General features: G+C 52.7%; 5 protein-coding genes and 1 non-coding gene across 6 annotated transcripts; 3 read left to right on the top strand and 3 right to left on the bottom strand.

The window, feature by feature from the left end:
- Positions 1 to 2,767: 2,767 nt before the first annotated feature.
- On the top strand, positions 2,768 to 3,983 carry BO72DRAFT_404608 (uncharacterized protein; the record flags this gene model as incomplete). Its single annotated transcript, XM_040942264.1, has 3 exons — positions 2,768 to 3,193; positions 3,259 to 3,671; positions 3,743 to 3,983. Coding segments are annotated over exons 1-3 (675 nt in total), but the record flags the coding sequence as incomplete, so codon positions are not given.
- A 489-nt stretch (positions 3,984 to 4,472) lies between these two features.
- Positions 4,473 to 4,820, bottom strand: BO72DRAFT_337430 (MGMT family protein; the record flags this gene model as incomplete). The annotated part of the gene is made up of 1 exon (XM_040940567.1): positions 4,473 to 4,820. A coding segment is annotated over one exon (348 nt), but the record flags the coding sequence as incomplete, so codon positions are not given.
- Positions 4,821 to 5,574: 754 nt separating this feature from the next.
- Positions 5,575 to 7,826, bottom strand: BO72DRAFT_477622 (putative MFS monosaccharide transporter; the record flags this gene model as incomplete). Its single annotated transcript, XM_040947456.1, has 7 exons — positions 5,575 to 5,934; positions 6,147 to 6,244; positions 6,299 to 6,527; positions 6,585 to 6,667; positions 6,738 to 7,129; positions 7,194 to 7,347; positions 7,433 to 7,826. The coding sequence occupies 7 exons, from the start codon at positions 7,824 to 7,826 to the stop codon at positions 5,662 to 5,664; spliced, it is 1,623 nt and encodes a 540-aa protein (XP_040801212.1). The 3' UTR covers positions 5,575 to 5,661.
- A 2,684-nt stretch (positions 7,827 to 10,510) lies between these two features.
- BO72DRAFT_115125 (dihydrolipoyl dehydrogenase) lies at positions 10,511 to 12,701 on the top strand. Its single transcript, XM_040938973.1, has 4 exons — positions 10,511 to 10,946; positions 11,072 to 11,151; positions 11,243 to 11,725; positions 11,793 to 12,701. The coding sequence occupies exons 1-4, from the start codon at positions 10,811 to 10,813 to the stop codon at positions 12,630 to 12,632; spliced, it is 1,539 nt and encodes a 512-aa protein (XP_040801211.1). The 5' UTR covers positions 10,511 to 10,810; the 3' UTR covers positions 12,633 to 12,701.
- Positions 12,702 to 13,309: 608 nt separating this feature from the next.
- BO72DRAFT_t144 lies at positions 13,310 to 13,381 on the top strand. The gene has a single exon. It is a non-coding gene; the product is annotated as a tRNA-Glu (tRNA).
- A 1,261-nt stretch (positions 13,382 to 14,642) lies between these two features.
- BO72DRAFT_496526 (uncharacterized protein) lies at positions 14,643 to 15,304 on the bottom strand (the record flags this gene model as incomplete). The annotated part of the gene is made up of 2 exons (XM_040948633.1): positions 14,643 to 15,024; positions 15,096 to 15,304. 2 exons carry the CDS (start codon positions 15,302 to 15,304, stop codon positions 14,643 to 14,645), a joined length of 591 nt encoding a protein of 196 aa, XP_040801210.1.
- Between the last annotated feature and the right edge of the window lie 55 nt (positions 15,305 to 15,359).

Raw genomic sequence — 15,359 nt, 5'->3', positions numbered from 1 at the left:
TACATACACAGTTAGTACCTTATGTATGCAGAGTAAACTAGACTCCCGTACTAGGTAGGGTAGGTTCAAGGAAGACCCGGGGGGGGGGGGGGGGGCAGGGGAGAACGGTGGATAAGACTCGGAAATCATGCAGGACGGACAAAATCCAGTAGGAGAGGGGGTCAAAACACAATCAAGAGAACAAAGAAAGAAAGTGCAGAGTTTTTTTTCGTTTTTTTTTTCTTTTTCTTTTTTCTCTGGAGACTAGGTACCTTCAGAGACAGAGACTAACTTAGACGTCATCGAGAACCATGAAGACGAACATCGTGTGCTCCGTGCTCTGGTGATTCGCTCTTCTCTCACCGTATATCAGATGGTACGGTAGAAAGTCGGTGTAAAAATAGTCGACCAAGTGGGAAGAATTGAAGATTTTCCCCCAGCACGGACCCGAGAACAAGTGGGAAAAGTGGTTTGTTTGTTTTGGTTTTTGTGTTTTTGGGGGGGAGCCGAATTAATGCCTTTAGCGGCGGCAATGAGCGCGCGGGAAGCAAGAGGGTCCGTAGGGAACTTCGATGGACAAAGGAAATTAATTAGTTGGATCTTGAGAAGACCTGCAGGGAAAATAGTTGCCTGCCTGCCGGCCGTGAGGTGCTTGAGCCGCGACGACCCTCTTTCCTCAGAGTGGGTGGGTGCACCGTACGTACGTACGTACTCCATCTCTCGAGCTCGTTGGAGCTAGAATCGATTTGTAGATTGGGTATCACACCCGTGGGTACCGAGAGGAAATTAAGGATGTTCGAGGATAAGGAAGAATGGGTCCTGCGATGATGGAATTGCCGCCGCTTGGATCAACTCGTCTAAGGAAAGACCAGTCGAGACCAAAAGACCCTGCCTGAGCTACCAAGTAGGTAGGTCCTGGTACTGAGAAGAGTAAGTAGCTGGTCCAGGTGGTCTGGCACGGATGACGGGTGGTTCTTCTATTACCGGTCAATCAATCATAGGTGAGGTGTGGATTACTGAGAGGCTCGTGATATCTACAGTAAGTTGGTCGTTAATCGAGCAAACGTACCGCGGCAGACAACCTTGCGAGGAAGCCCTGCTCGGATAACTCGGTCCTCCTCCAGGCTGTACTGCACAGTGTTAAGCGTCAAGTTGACCAGTGACCAGTGGCCAGTGGCCAGTGACCAGTAAGTCATGAAGCATCAATAAGAATGAAGCACGCTGGTCTGGGGAAATATCGCGCAAGTCGCCTCACTTCCTTCTACCGCAGGAACGATAAAGAGCTTCATGTCATGCGCGATTTTACACGCGCAGGATAGGAGCAGGAACAGCTTCAGTGCTGGCTGTGTCAGATTCAACCTCATTCTGACCGCGGGAGGGGCTGTGCGGGTATTGATGGAGGTGGGTGAGTGAATGTAAGTTCTTCGGTTGCTTCTCGCCTGCATCTTGCCTTCTTGCTCATCATCATCGTCATTGTTACTTTCGTTTCCCCAGACCGAATCCCACCACCCGTGCTTCGCTTCTTGGCACTTCCAACAAGGCTGTCGGGAATTGAACAAGAGCCAAATCGATCGTTATTTAGCGACAACAAGAAAAGAAAAGAACAACGAAAAAAAAAAAAAAGTAACAGGAAAGTAACGCACCGGGAAGCCCGTGCCGAACTGCGAGGTATTCCATTCCCGGCTGGGGAAATTACCTACTAACCCTTCCTCCCTTCCTCGTCAATTGCAGTCTGTTCTCAGCTCTTATCGCCAACCACCCACGATCCATTCCGATCGATTCGATCTTTCCCCATTCGCTCGCTGCGATCACGTTCCTCCCGCCTTTCCCCAAGATGCATTCTCTGCATCTCTTTTGCCCGATGGCCCCGGGGTTCGATGACTCCTGCACAAGGGCGGCTCGTGACAGCTGAGCTACAGACAGACAGTTCAGTACTTTTGATACTTTCTGTATCTCCGGTCGACATCATCGGGAGGCTTTTCCGTTCAGTCTCGTCTCGCCAAATGCATCTGGTGAGCTCCGTCGGCAGGCTCCGCTTCGAAAACTTTCCCGCCTGGGGAAAGGGCGAGAGGGAGATGAAGAAAAAGGTCGAAGGGAAATGGCGGTCTTGTTGGAACGAGTCAGGAATCGATCCTAGCCCGCATCATTTTTTTCCAGAACCTTGGCCAGTCCTTCATCGAGGCCCAACTTGCGACTAAGATGGTAGCAGCCGACGGTCCACCGAATTGGTTTGAATTATTATTTATCACTTAATCAGTTGATGTGGGGGATCGCTCTTCCCTATGACGATATCAGGATGATTAGGTTGATTAGGTTGATTCGAGTGTCAGCCTTCACCGCAGAGTGTCTTGGACTTTTGGCTGGTTTTGGTTGGAATCATTGGAATGGCTCCTCTTTTTTCTCGGGCCGGAGTGGAGTCCGTCGCTGGTTACTTTCCGTGCCAACCACCAATCAACCAGAAATAATCGCCCCTAGAAGCTTGGAAGAAGGTTCTTTGGTTCTTCGGTGCTTCTAGCGTCAGCACTAGCCGGGATCGCTTCACTTCCAAAGGTTTGCAATCTGCCCACTCGCCAATTGCAGTGCCCCGCTGGCGGGGGGGGCTGTGTGGTAAACTGTGGTAAACTGTGGGAAACTGTGGTTGTTGTTGTTTTCTCCTCCAATTCCTCCTGCATTATTCCCGGTTCCCATTTCCCAGGGCTCCCAGGCTGCATTGAGTATTGAGTCTACCATCCACACCCCCCCCCTCCCCTCATTTCTCCTTCCCAATCCACTCTTCCCTTCTTTTTCCCACCCACCCACCCTAGCATTTTAGTGGAAGATCATACTAGTCCGTAGCGCGCTCACCTGATGATGTCGCCGTGGGTGCGTTCGTGTTGCTTAGCTTCTCTGGCGCTGGCCGTTTGGGCTGTTTTTGCAGTGGAGAAGCACCGGCCGCGTCTAATGCAAGTGCGACGTAGTCGACCTGACCTGATCAAAGAAGACAATGGTTATAAAAACCCGGAAAGCCCAGTCTGGCTGCTTCACGCTTTTGCTTGTTATTCACTAGTATCACGGTCTCTCTTGGATAAAAGAACCCTTGCGGACTATTGATTTACTGAAACTCTTTCTCTCTCTCTCTCCCACACACACTCTTTCTTTCATCGCGTCCTCACCGTTGTATATACTTTCTTATTTTCCTTTACTTGACTCCACAATGTATGCCATGTCTGCAATGGTGAGTCCCAGGCTATGTGAGGGTTACCTATCGCAAGATACCAAGACTGACTTGAACCCTTATAGAGCCCTCCTATGCTTGAATGTCCCCCAATGGAACACTCGTACTCCACCAGCAGTGAAGAGTCCATGCAATCGACTCTGGGATACATGGGCCACCCGTCGTTGTATGGGATGGTAGGGACGGAGATGTCTTTCGTCCAGCCCACATACGAGCCCTCATCATACGACTCGACACCCTTCAGTTCTCCCCAGACGGTGGCCTCGTCGACCTTCGACATGTACTACCCCAGCAACAACAACACCTTCACGGCCTCGCCCATGGTCTATTCGCCCGAAGCCTACTCGTTCCACCAGCTTCCAATTCCAGCGTCTTCGTTCCCGGTGCCCAATATAGAGTGGATCCCCACCCAATCCAGCCCGAACCCGGAAGTTGTTTACTCTCCCGTTGAAAGTTACGAGACCCTCGACGCGTCCAAGTGAGTTCCCCATTTTCTTTTTTCGGTTTTTTTTTTCTGGGTGGTTGTTAGTCCACAAAGCTAACCCGCAGACCCTGCAGACCCGTCAAGCCCTACACCTGCGAGGACTGCAATAAGGCGTTTACTCGGCCAGCCGATCTGAAACGTCACCAGACCAGCGTCCACAATCCTGTCTTCCAGGACTGTCCCGTGCAGGAATGTCTCCGCAAGGATGGCAATGGGTTCCCTCGTCGGGACCATCTGATCGAGCATCTACGCTCCTTCCACCACTGGGACGTGCCCAAGCGGCGGGCAGCCAAGCGGGCCAAGACAGCTTAGATGGATCCATGATGTCTATGTGGCCTGCCTTGTCTAGTTTTTGTCTCCGTGTGTTGTGTTATGAATAGAGATACCCTTTTCCTTTGTCAGATGTTTATGTTTATGTTTATGTTTATGTTCATACTTATGTCCTCATGTCCTTTCCTATGTCATGTTCTGTTGTTTTACATTATGTCTCCATGAATGTACCTCACAATAGAGTGAGGGAGGTGGACTGGGCCAAGGCGGCGTTTATTGTGGTTGTACATTGGACTCGGTGTCATGGATCAGCAGCTTCTTGTCTGGGTTATCTTTTTGCATTTGCATTTACATCTTCTACTGAAAGTTTGACCGGTCCCCCATATTATTAGATACTATACACGAACATACCTAAACCTTCCATGATATGACCTTGACCCTTCTTCCAACCCGATCATAAATCACAATCTCATGTAACCCTAAACATAACCCTCTGCCCTCTCATCCCGAAGACCCCTCCTCCCCGAAATCCACAAAACAAACCCCACCCGCCCTCCCCTCCCCATCAAACACCACCCCCTCCGCCTCCAGCAACCGGCGCTTCATCCCCACCCCGTCCCTCGCTCTTCCGGCCCCCGCCCCAGGGCCCCCGGAGTACCCGACCAGCAGCCGCCCGCCCCCGCCCAGCACCCGGTGGCAGGGCACCTCCGGCGCGAAGGGGTTCAGGCGCATCGCCGCGCCGACGGCCCGCGGGCTCGTGCCCAGGTGCCGCGCCAGCGCGGCGTAGGTCGTCCACCGGCCGGCGGGGACGGTGAGTAAGGTCTTGTAGATGTTCCGGCGGTGCGGGGGGAGGGTTGGGTGGGTGTGGATGCGGTGGAGGGTTTTCTTGGGGGTGGGGGTGGAAGTGGTGGTGGTGGTAGTGGTGATGGGGTTTAGGGATGGGGCTTGGTTCTTGGGTTTGGGTGCTTTGGTGGTTTTTGTAGTGGGTTCTGGGGTGGGCATTTTGTGTGGTTGTAGTCACTTATGTATTGGGGGTTATAGGTGTGTGTATGTTGTGGTGAGTGGGTGGGTGGGATTGCTGGGTTTGGGGTTTGTAGTCTGGAATGTCCTTTAATCTGTAGGTTGGGGTGTGTTGAGAGGCAGCAGACTAGCTTCTGGTCTTTGTGTTTGTGACTCTGTAGGCTGTGTCTGTGATGGTTTGGAGGGATTGATGGATGGATGGGCCCTTGGGAGGGTGGGGATTAGTCAGCTTGTTCGTGTTGCTGGAAGTTACGGTGGTGAGTTACCTTGGTTGTGTGGAGGGTGGCTGAGTTGGAGGCTTGCAACTGTGAAAGAATTTGAGTAATTGAGGGTGCAGTGGTTTTTAGTCTAGGAGACGGTATAAGTAGTTACGATGATTTGAGGAGGAGGTTGTTATTGAGCGGTAGGTATGGAGATGAGGTCCGGATTGCTGTGGAATTGACCAATCATTGCGGGTTGTCGTCTCTTCGGTTCGGAAGGTTATCCGGTATGCACACCTGCAGGCTGCCAAGTACCTTACCTTACTACGTAGTACATTAAGATAGATGGTTTATGTTTATCATTTAATTGGGTTAACTAGCCTGGAAGTACGTAGAAATTAAGGCAGATCAATAATTCACGCCACTTAGCAGCAGTCGAGCTAGGGGCTCGTCTAAATAGCGCTAAACTACTAGCTACATCCCATCCTGCCGTGCTATACATTCACATGCTCCACCACCAAACTCCCCTTCCTGGCCGTAGTCTCAACATACCCCGGATTCTCCGCCTTCAACCTCGCAAACGTCTTCTCGGCATCCCACACCCATGGAGAGTCCGCCGCGAACAACAGATCCATATCCTCCAAGGTCCGCTGGTTACTCTCCGGGTACAGCGCCCAGACCATCGGGATCGTAATGACATTGCTCGCTGCGAACACATACAACGTCTTCTCGCCGATGGCGCTGAACATCACGGGGCATAGCAGGGTCTAGGAGAGAGATTCGTTAGCGGGTGTACAGTCATGGTAGCCGCGCTTGTGCTTCGTCTGGCTTCCCGCACGGGGGATCTTTGGAAGCCCGTCCATTCCAAGTCATCTCCATCAACTCCAGTCATTCCTTCACGCTCCGTCATCCACGAATGCCACGTTCTCTAACGGGGAAAGGGAAATGAAAAGCACGGGCTCGCTAGGGGCACACTAACCAGCCAACCATTTCCGATGCTCCACCCAACGACTCCCCAGGCGTTGCCGCGGGCCCGCACCGCAAGCGGGTAGATCTCGGCTGGGTAGATCCATGGCACTACGTATATCAGCGTTAGCCTCTCTCCTGAACGCATCCCATCATAAGACATACCAGTCAGCCATGTCGCGCCAAACACAGAGGTAAAGATGAAGATCATCGCAGCGGCCGCCGCACCAAACGAGGCCGCCTTATCGCTGTGGCCCGCCTCCCGAGCATTGATGGCCAGCCGCGAGAAGCCTCCCGCCAGGAACATGGCGATCCCCTGCGCGGTAGATCCCCAATAGAGCGTCCAGCGGCGGCCGATGCGATCAAGCGTGAAGACGCAGATGAGGGTAGCGAACTGGGATTTGGCTCGTCAGAATGTGCGTACACAATCGTGACCTATTACCCGGCTTACCATGTAGAAGATATTGTTCAACCCACTTAGCCATTGGCTTTTCATCGAGTCGAAACCTGCGATGCTGAAGATTGTCGGGGCGTCTGTTTTGTTTCACTTGCGTCAGAAGCCTATGCAGACGAAAGATGAGGGGAGAGTCAAGGGTCAACGTACAAACTGTGACTCCTGCGATACCAACCCATTCTTGCATGATCTGAAGCCAGATGACCAGCTGCACCCGTCGACCCAGATGCAGTTTCCCCGTCTTGTACCCAAACAACATCGCTAGGTATGAAGTACTGTGGTTCATCGACCGCTCCAGCTCGGCCACACTCTGGATGTCCCGGAACTCCGCCTCGGCGCGCACAGCATCATCCCCCGTGTTGCCGCGCAGCCGGCCGAGAATGTAGCGCGCTTCTTGCTCGCGACCGACCTTGACGAGCCACCGGGGCGACTCGGGGAAGAACCAGACCACGCCAAACAACATGAGGAGGAAGATGATCTGGAAGGCGATGGGGAACCGCCAGCGGAACGCGGACTTGCCGCCGTCGATGAAGGACAGACCGCTGCAATTGATCTTAGCATGTGCTGCTGAACCAGGTTGAAACAAACCAACAATTGGATACGTACAACTCCAACCAATAAGCCACCACCACACCGAAGATATTCAGCGTGAACTCAATCGCAATGAATTGGCCACGCGATGTATGCTCCGCCGTCTCTGTCGCCCAAACCGGGACGATTGCATTCAAGATTCCAGTCCCGATCCCATTGACCAAGCGCGCTACATCAATCCCATTAGCATCAGCCCGCCTCTCTGCATCAGCTATCGGATAGCGTGCATCCGGATTCACAGAGACCCAACTCACCGCAGATCATCCAATCGTGATTCTGCGCCGAGCACTGCAAACAGGCGCCGACCACCGCCCAGGCCGCCCCGACGGCAATCGTCCTGATCCGCCCAACCTTGTCCCCGACCCAGCCCCCAAGGAGCGCGCCGCACAGCGTACCCAGGTAGTAGACCGAAACAATGCCCCCCTGCAACAGACTGTCCGTGACCACGGCGGTCAGCTCCCCGTTCTCCATCTTCGTGTACCCGAACCCCATCAGGTCGATGTAGTCCTTGGAGTTGTTCACGCCCGCCATCACCCCCTGGTCGTACCCGAAGAAGAGGATGGAGAGGGCGGCCACGCTGTTGATGGCGATGAGGAGCTTGCGCTTCTCGAAGCGGTGGACGACGTTCCATGACGGTATGAGGTCCATTGTGTATATGCTCGGTTTTGGCGGATCAGTGAGCGTGATTTGTTTCCATGGAAGGGGCTCATGCAGTAGTACAAGCTGTTCTCTTTTGTGATGAAAATATCAAAGCCACTTTGCACCGGTGGTCGAAGGGTGGAACGTACGGGAAGCGCATCCACCAAAAGAACAAGAACAATATGGTATGGGGGTCAAACTACAGGGTCATGCAAACTACTTAAGTATTCGCTACAAGCAATCGTGGGACCCCATGCATCGATCTAGACATGACGATCGGCCGGTCCCGCCTGGGAGCGTGCAGAACTAGGAGAAATCGCAGCGTTGGAGTTGGTAGGTCAACCCTAGAGAGCCCCCACGATCACAGTCAAATATGGTTACATTCCGGTGGGATTGAGATAAGACGTGCGACCCTTGGGGGTTTCTGCCGGTGTGGGTAAATGGGTCGGTCATGCAGTCCCTGACGGGCTACAACTTTCAGCCCACTCCCTGTTCTGCTCCAAGATCCACTCCCGAAAGTTGAATGTGACGCGATGGGAGGTGGGGGTTTGGGGTTGGGCCGTTACCATTATTATGGGGGTTTTGCGGGAAAAGCTGGGGTTTGCGGATGACGGGATTCGGGGGGGGAGAAGGAATTCGGTTCTGGATTTTCGGGACGGGGAGGAGATTGGGAGGTCGGGGTGGGTAGAGTTATGCTTACGCGGGATTCGATATGTGTGTGTGTGTGTGTGTGTGTGCTCATGCTGTCTGTGAGGATCATCTGATCATTGAGCATTGAGCATTAGGTGAAGTGTGTTTCTAGTTGTTACTTATTTGAAAAGCTCACGACCTACAAGGGTTGGTTGTTTACGAAGAAAGATCCTCTTTCACAGGTAGCATCACTCCGGGTGAACATGTCCCGATGTCAGTATTCACATTTCTAGCAGGTCCTTAACGAGATGATTTCCTCCCATCGTGAGGGGGGACAGTCGAGCATGTCCCAGGAAGGTGACTCATGGGCCATGCAATGGTCGTTGCTCGAGCAAGTCTAGATACTTGAATAATTGAGATAGACCGTGAAGATAGACAAATCAGGCAGCATGAATCGCTTGCCAGGTACTATGACTACTAGTACCAGATGTGTTTGCTGGTTTACCCCTCGTTCTTCCATCCAGATGCGGGGGATGGTTAGGTTAGTAGCTGGGGAACATCGGGCGGATCTCCTCCGACTCTCGCCTGTTCGGGCAATTGACCTGCCCTTCAGGTTCAGGTTCAGTATGCTGCACACCTACCATGGATCGGCTGCACTGCGCTGCCAGCATGAACGCCACTCGTGGATAATAATCAGTGCAAAACAAATGGGTATTTTCCCTCATGATCCTACTTGAGAAAAATAGCTATGTGCTCCCTGCTGATGTATTTTCGAAGAACACGTCTATTCTAAGCAAACCAGCCAACTCGCCATACGGAGTACAGATTAGTAGCGGAACAAAGGAGTGCCATGCTCAATTGCCAAGGCAAGATCTACAACGAGAATAGCCGTAGCCGAAGACCCCAAGTCAATCGTGCCATTTCTCAAGGTACAGTACGTCATCGTCACAACCACAGACAAGCCCTGCTTCCAAGTGCTGCTAAGCGTGGGCATGGTTCCCGCGGTGGATGGGGAACTCCATTATATATCTCAAGAAAGAGGTCTTGGCTAGCAGGCTTGACAAGACCATCAGAGAAGCCTTGCTTGGATTCAAGCACGACCAACAGGATCATTGAGTTGAGGTATTGGCCGTTCCGCCTTTTTCCGTGAGCCAAGTGAACGCAGTTCAGGTCAGTAAATGCGTAGGAGGATGACTAGGGCACTGCTGGTCTACTCAGTTCGCTCTCTGTCCGTGGTAGGCTATGGATGCAACGACCCCGGATGAATATATCCGATAGTACAGTGTAGCGGGCCGGTCGACTGGCTCATTGACCGAGAAGATATATTCTGCGGTCTACTCCGCATCATGAACCCTTTCTTCCTTTCCAACCACTCCTATAAAGAACCCACTCATTCATGCTGCCGAAATACACAAATCTACAGATTGCTGCTGGTATTGCGAATCAAGCAGATCCGCTCGGGGCTGTCGCTCTCTGATGGTAACGCAGTTGTCTCTCAACATCTTCGTGGTAGCGGAGTTGTCCTTAGACTTGAGGCCAAGACAGCCGCTCTGCTATCCGTGCTCATCCTTGCTTACCCGCGGGTAATAATTGAACAGGTCCGGAGTACAGTACTGAGTAATCTTGAGGGGTTTGCCTCTTTTGCAGTCTGTGCCGGGCTCATTCATACCCGATGCAAGCCGCTGGAGAGCGTCGTATTTGGTGGATGACGATGACGATGATGGTGATGGTGATTGTTGTACTCTTCTAAGGTTCTACTGCCAACTGGTCGAAGACGGACAGCCCGGGCGGTGACCAGCGCAACAAGCCTGGGCGTGATGTTCCTGTCCCTGCTGGAGTTGGGACAGTGCGGTAATATTCCAGTACCAATCCTTACCGGACTGTTCCCTCCGTCACAGAGTCAGATTCTCAACCTCAATTCCCAACTGAAGAGGTATAGAAAGGGCCGATAGTCAATGAACAAAACAATCCGGTCGGAATCCAAAACTTACTTTCTTCCTTATCTCATCTTTTAATGGAGTTACAGCCTACTCTTTTGTGCATCGGCAACATGGATATGTGTTTAATCAGTAACCGGATCGACCCGATGCTGGCTGGGCCTCGGGCTGATTACATACGCCGCTGAGAAATACAGTATCGATAATACCGGCCCGCCAAACGAACCTCAGAAGCTTCTTGTGTCCCAACACCGAACGCCTTTTTCCCTATCCTCAATCAAACCTCCTTCCATCCGCAAATTATCCCCACTCCCCCCCCCTTACCCTCCTCTCCCGACCTCGCTCACTCGGAGGATTGGTTGTCTGTCCTGATATCGACCTCCCTTGGATTTCTTTTCTCTTCGCTTCTTCTTCTATTCCCTCGCCATGTTCCGCAGTCTCCTGCCGCGGGCGACACCGCGGGCTGCCCTCCGCTCTGCCGGCCCCAAGGCTGTCCCTTCCAACTTCATCGCTACTCCTTCTCTCACTCTCTTCACGAAACGTGGCTATGCCTCTGAGTCGGGTAGGTGATCGAACTCTCCTGACGATGCCGGACAGGGTGAGGCCTGTCGCGGCCGATGCCTGCTCTTCCGGATCAAAACCCTTTTCCCGGTCTGTTCCCGGCTAACCGGTGGCTTCATGGGGTAGGTGAGCACGATGTCGTGATCATTGGTGGTGGTGTCGCTGGATACGTTGCTGCTATCAGAGCTGGTCAGGAGGGTCTCAAGGTGCGATATCCTGTTTCTCTCCGCTCACGAGCGATGCGGTGAAGCCGTACACTAACCTTGGTCGCCTCTTTTTTTTTCCTGCCGTCAACAGACTGCCTGTATCGAGAAGCGTGGCCGTCTCGGAGGTACCTGCTTGAACGTCGGCTGTATCCCCTCGAAATCTCTGTTGAACAACTCCCACCTGTACCACCAGATCCTCCACGACACGAAAAAGCGCGGTATCGAGGTCGGCGATGTCAAGCTCAACCTTGAGCAGATGATGAAGGCCAAGGACACCTCCGTCGAGGGCCTGACCAAGGGTATTGAGTTCCTCTTCAAGAAGAACGGTGTCGACTACATCAAGGGTACCGGTGCCCTCGTCGACGAGAACACCGTCCAGGTCAACCTTCTCGAGGGTGGTGAGCAGACTCTGCGCGGCAAGAACATCATCGTTGCCACCGGCTCCGAGGCCACTCCCTTCCCCGGCCTGAACATCGATGAGAAGAGAATCATCACCAGCACCGGTGCTCTCTCCCTCAAGGAGGTCCCCAAGAAGATGGTCGTCATCGGTGGTGGTATCATCGGTCTCGAGATGGTAGGACTTGATTTTTCCGTCAAAATCAAAATTTCCGCTGCTAACCCGTTGGTCTTTGTTGTTGTAGGCTTCCGTCTGGTCCCGTCTCGGTGCTGAGGTCACCGTCGTCGAGTTCCTCGGCCAGATCGGTGGTCCCGGTATGGACGCCGACATTGCCAAGCAGGCTCAGAAGATCCTGCAGAAGCAGGGCATCAAGTTCAAGACCGGCACCAAGGTCACCAAGGGTGACGACAGCGGTGCCACCGTCTCCCTGAGCGTCGAGGCCGCCAAGGGCGGCAAGGAGGAGACCCTGGACGCCGATGTCGTCCTGGTCGCCATCGGCCGCAGACCCTACACCGAGGGCTTGGGCCTGGAGAAGGTCGGCATCGAGAAGGACGACCGTGGCCGCCTGGTCATCGACCAGGAGTACCGCACCAAGGTCCCCCACATCCGGGTCATCGGTGACTGCACCTTCGGCCCCATGCTTGCCCACAAGGCCGAGGAGGAGGCCGTTGCCGCCATCGAGTACATCAAGACGGGCCACGGCCACGTCAACTACGGCGTCATCCCCAGCGTCATGTACACCCACCCCGAGGTCGCCTGGGTCGGCCAGAACGAGCAGGAGGTCAAGGCTGCCGGCGTCAAGTACCGCGTCGGCACCTTCCCCTTCAGCGCCAACTCCCGCGCCAAGACCAACCTCGACACCGAGGGTCAGGTCAAGTTCATCGCCGATGCCGAGACCGACCGCATCCTCGGTGTCCACATCATCGGCCCCAACGCCGGTGAGATGATCGCCGAGGCCACCCTGGCCGTCGAGTACGGTGCCTCCTGCGAGGACATCGCCCGCACCTGCCACGCTCACCCTACCCTGGCCGAGGCGTTCAAGGAGGCTGCCATGGCCACCTACTCCAAGGCCATCCACTTCTAAACTCCCTCACCTCATCTCTTCAACCCGCCCCATCATGTACCTCCACCTCTAGTCTAGCTTCGCTAGCAAATTCCGTGTAGCATTGACACCATTATATTTCCTATGTCCTTGAGTGTAATCAACCCTTTTTTTCATGAATCAAAGAGTATTTTGGAATTCTAGACCGGCTTGAAGCGAAGCACCTTTGCGTTCGTGGAGAATATCAAATCTTGTACTGGAGTATGTTCCATCCCTTCACGTAGAGTATATTCCATCGTGCCATAAGTACACTATCTGGATGCAGGTAGCGTAAGAAAGACAAACAGATAATGAATCCAGTGCAGTCCTCCACACGGCAAGTGGAGACATCGCAGCCCCTGTTGGAGCTCAACTCAGTCCGTTCTCGTTGCGCGTCAGCTTTTTCTGCATCGGAGGTCTATCAACAGTCCGCGGGCATGATATCACTGTCGAGGGCTACTAGATCTAGCTTTGCGCTAATCGGGACGAAGTCCTCTGGTAAAAATACCCATCAGCAAAGATAGAGGATACTATGCGCACATACAGACCACAAAGAACTCGCGGTGTAAAGAGGAACTTGAACCTCGAAAGGTAGATTGAACCCTCGGGCCGTCGTTGAGAGGCACTCATTCTAATTTCTAAGCCTCTGTAACCATCAGAGTTGTCATCATTCAACAATATCCGATGTGGTGTAATGGCTAACATCGCTGTCTCTCACACAGCAGCTCGGGGTTCGATTCCCCGCATCGGAGTTCACTTTTTGCTCTCGTTCATTCTTGTACGGGTGGGCGGGCCTTTTGTGCAGGGGAAGGAGGTTGGTTGTGTGGACGACCGACCGAAAATTTGGTATTATGCACACCCAGAGACTCCTATCTCAGCCTGGCCTTTGTTTTTTCTCATGAGTAAGGTAAATTTAATCGCGCACTGAGTATTGATGCTGCTGTGCAAAAAAAAAAAAAAAAAAAAAAAAAAAAAAAAAAAAACAAAACAAAACAAAAAGCAGACTAGGTAGACCAGGTAGACCAGGTAGAACATGTGGGTTTGCCATGGCGGGGTTGGAGGGCTCTTTCTCGTTATCTCTTTTGGGCGTTATTCTGTCTTTGAAGATAGTTAGCTGGCTTGCATTTGCATCTGCTCGCTGAGAGGGTAAGAGATGGAGGTAAGAGTCATCCTGGGACGCGGGAAAATGATGAATGTTGGATGTAGCTCGCTGGTTGCTTCATTTGGTGGTAGTCGGTGGGTGTCTTCTTGGAGATGGGTTTCTCGATGGGTCGTTGGTCTTATGTTAGTCTGTTGATCATCAAAGACAGAGAGAGAAGGGAGAGATGGTAGCGTGCAAGACTACCAACCAACCAGGCACTGCATAGGAAAGCACAATCAAACCGTGGTTCAAATTGCATGTAAGATATCCTCGGATATTGAGTGTCAAGTAGGAGAACATGGGAAGTTGAGAAAGGTAAGTTTGGAGCGCTAGCAAGAGTGATGCGTCCAAATATTATATAGGTGAAAGCGAAGCTGGTAAGAACGTTACCAGGTAGGTCAAGGAGGGCAAGCAGTCCCGTTTCGGAAGGAGCAGCAACCGCCCCGGTGCCTTCCATCATTGAGGTAGTATTTACGCCAGGCAGACCAAGTGGCTACGCAATCAGTGGTATATAGAGACACAACTTATGCCAATGGAGACCCTCGCACTGTCCCTGTAGACCTAACCAAGTGCCCTCTCTCATCTCAACCAATTCAAGCCAAGCCATATACACGAAGCATAACAGAACAGACAAACCCGAAACAACAACTCAGAAGCAAAAACATGCACTCTGTCCCATTTCCTAGCCACGTATAACATCAGTGATGTGAATCCACCAGCTGAAAGGAGAACATCCCAACATAAGAAACTACCATAGCATCCACGCACATACAACGAAGAACACAAAAGTGGGCCCGCCTTCGCAGATCTACCCCCCAACCCAACCCCATTGAATACCAATGTTCCAACCGCCTCATAATATAAATAAGAACCTAGGGCCACAAGAACCTAGGGCCACCCCGCGAGGAGACATCCATATCCACTTCGAAGCGAGACACCCTATCCCTATCGTCGCGGTTACGGCGTCGGCCCCCTTCTCGGGGTCGTAGGTATAGATCTGGATGGGTGTAAGTGTGGGTATAAGTATGGAAATGGATATGAGTATCGGTCTGGTGTCGATGGGATCGAGAATAAGGGTCAGCGTGCAGTCTGACAGTGCTGCAGAAGGTATACTGCTCGCTGGATCGGGGTCCGTCGAGGGGGTAGTGGTGTTGGTGATGATGGCGATAGCTCGCGCTGTCGCTGCTGTATCTCCTGTGGCGAGATTCATGGTGGTGGTTAATGTAATGGTAGTGGTCGTCGTCATGGGTGTCCCTTTCGATCAAGCAGGTGGGAGATTAGGCTCGAGTGTTTGGGACAATGCTAAGGAAAGAGAGGAATCTTACAACCGAGAGGCAGGGGGTTGTGCTATCGCACCAGAGGCGACAGGGACGAAGCAAGGATCTGGACGGTGGCGCACCCGCGGAGCATCGCTGTTTGTTGCCGGATGATACTCGTTTTTGATCCGGTAATACACCTTGTTGGCGTGGTTGTTGAAGTGTTGTTCGAGGTGATTTTGGTGGCGGTGGAGACGCTGAGTTGCATCGCGAGGCATGTTTGCTTGGTGTAGTGGCAGTCAAGGCCAACACTATTGCTCAAGTTGTGTATAT

Source organism: Aspergillus fijiensis (genome assembly GCF_003184825.1).
Source record: "Aspergillus fijiensis CBS 313.89 unplaced genomic scaffold BO72scaffold_24, whole genome shotgun sequence".
NCBI lineage: Eukaryota > Fungi > Ascomycota > Eurotiomycetes > Eurotiales > Aspergillaceae > Aspergillus > Aspergillus fijiensis.
Note: the sequence above shows the minus strand (reverse complement) of the source record. Positions and strands in the feature narration are given on the sequence as shown.

Coding starts and splice junctions, on each gene's coding strand:
- BO72DRAFT_115125 (XM_040938973.1), top strand. CDS start 10,811: ATGTTCCGCAGTCTCCTGCCGCGGGCGACACCGCGGGCTGCCCTCCGC. Junction 11,152..11,242: donor CTGGTCAGGAGGGTCTCAAG/GTGCGATATCCT, acceptor TGCCGTCAACAG/ACTGCCTGTATCGAGAAGCG. Junction 11,726..11,792: donor GTATCATCGGTCTCGAGATG/GTAGGACTTGAT, acceptor TTGTTGTTGTAG/GCTTCCGTCTGGTCCCGTCT.